This window comes from Martes martes (genome assembly GCF_963455335.1).
Source record: "Martes martes genome assembly, chromosome: 10".
NCBI classification, from domain to species: domain Eukaryota; kingdom Metazoa; phylum Chordata; class Mammalia; order Carnivora; family Mustelidae; genus Martes; species Martes martes.
The window spans coordinates 51,920,800-51,922,793 of record NC_137898.1 but is presented as its reverse complement, the minus strand read 5'-3'; the positions used below and the strand labels follow the sequence as shown (position 1 = coordinate 51,922,793).

At 36.4% G+C, this 1,994-nt stretch overlaps 1 protein-coding gene across 1 annotated transcript; it reads left to right on the top strand.

Annotated features, from left to right (window-relative positions):
• Window positions 1–504: 504 nt before the first annotated feature.
• On the top strand, window positions 505–909 carry LOC308350992 (large ribosomal subunit protein eL32-like; the record flags this gene model as incomplete). The annotated part of the gene is made up of 1 exon (XM_080816439.1): window positions 505–909. The coding sequence occupies one exon, from the start codon at window positions 505–507 to the stop codon at window positions 907–909; it is 405 nt and encodes a 134-aa protein (XP_080672565.1).
• Window positions 910–1,994: the final 1,085 nt, after the last annotated feature.

The following is a 1,994-nucleotide window of genomic DNA, read 5'->3' as shown; positions in this document are numbered from 1 at the left end:
AATTTTTCAGTCTAGTCAAGTATTTTTCAAATGGGTTTTATCTTATCCACAGTAACATTTTTACATACATATATACGTATATTGCAATAAATGTTTCATTAAAAATATCCTTAGTATTTATAATACACTCTATTTGCTATTCTTATCTCTTCTATTCCCATTTTTAAAAATATGCTTGCCACAACACCCTTCCACCACTCCACTAAATTAATTTTACTATCCAGTAATGGTCATGGTTCCAACTTTGACCAAACTGGTATTGAAAAATGCCAATCTGGGTATATGACCAACTAAATTTAACAGAAGGAAGAATAATTAAATGCTCAGCAGAGGTTAATATTGTGGGAACACAGAAAAAGTTAGTAACTTTGACTAGGGTATCCAGGATCCAGTGCATACAACTGTAGACTTGAGTGGAAATTCAAACAATGTGAATTAAGAACTGTCATAGCCCTTTTCCTCGGCGCTGCCTTCAGAGGTGGCAACCATCTCCTATTCGGCATCATGGCCACCCTCAGACCTCTGGTGAAGTCTAAGATTCTTAAAAAGAAGACCAAGAAGTTCATCTGGCACCAGTCAGACCGATATGTCAAAATTAAGTGCAACTGGCAGAAACCCAGAGACATTGACCATAGGGTGCACAGAAGATTCAAAGGCCAGAACTTGATGCCCAACGTTGGTTGCAGGAGCAACAAGAAAACAACGCACATGCTGCCCAGTGGCTTCCAGAAGTTTCTAGCCCATAAAGTCAAGGAGGTTGAAGTGCTCATAATGTGCAACAAATCTTACTGGGCAGAGACTGCTCACATTGTTTCCTCTAAGAACCACAAAGGCATTGTGGAAAGAACAACCCAGCTGGCCAGCAGAGTCACCAATACCCAAAGCCAGGCTGCACAGCAAAGAAAATGAATAGACAGCTTATGTGCACATAGTATTTTGTGTTAATAAAACCATAAAACTATAAAAAAAAAGAACTTGTCATAATGGGTTTCCATTTTACTACTATTTCCCCAGTCTGGGTGGAAGACAAGCTGCTAAAATATTTGATACACCAACTAACAGCAAAACCAAGACATAAATTTGAAAGTTATCTGGTTCGTTGCTTAGATACTATTTTTTTTTTGTCTTTGTTGTCTTCCTCTGGGATGAACAGTTGATCCCATGGAATCCCCAGTGCCTAGTGACTAAATTCATTTATTGTCCAAGGTACCTGCCTCTGCCTCTGTTCAGATTTCCAAGGTACTGAGGGCTTTTCAGTCCCCAGTTTTGCCCTGTCATATAATTTCCCCACTTCCCAACACTATATGGCATTGGTAGGAATTATCAAAACTTGGTCAAAGTCTATCCCAGATGCTTTGGAGAGGTAAAAGAAGTAGTATTCTATCACATATGCGTGCTTCATCTGTGCTGAATAGCTAAATTACTACTTACCTCATTGATCTTGCCATATCCAGATAGTGGAAGCACCAACAAGTGTCTAAAGATTTTGAGATCCATATATGAATAGGTTTCTTAGAATTTTGCCTTCTGTGGATATGTACTATGTACTATATTTTGATTATATACAGAAAATAATTTTGCTGTAACAGGATATTCCATATAATAGAAAAAAAGTTACCATGGCAAAATTGTAGGACCATTACTGAAACCATTTTATTCTCATCACAATGGCAGTTACAAGTATTTATTCAGTCACTTATTTAATAATATTGGTCAAGATCCCACTATGTGTAAGGAATTATGGGCCCTATGAAAGAAACAAATAGTAAGGTCCTTAACCCCTTATACAAAAGGAAATAATGTAGCATCAATACAAATAATTTTAGTGCAAGGCAGAAAAACAAAGGTATAAAGTACAAGATAAAAAGAGAAAACTTTTCCAACTTAGGTAAGAGAAAGCGCTATTAATCCCAATTTTTAGTTTACCAAAGTTTAGATTATGTTTAATTTAAGAATTAGTTGATATACCTTTGAAATTGGAAAAGAAAATGTCT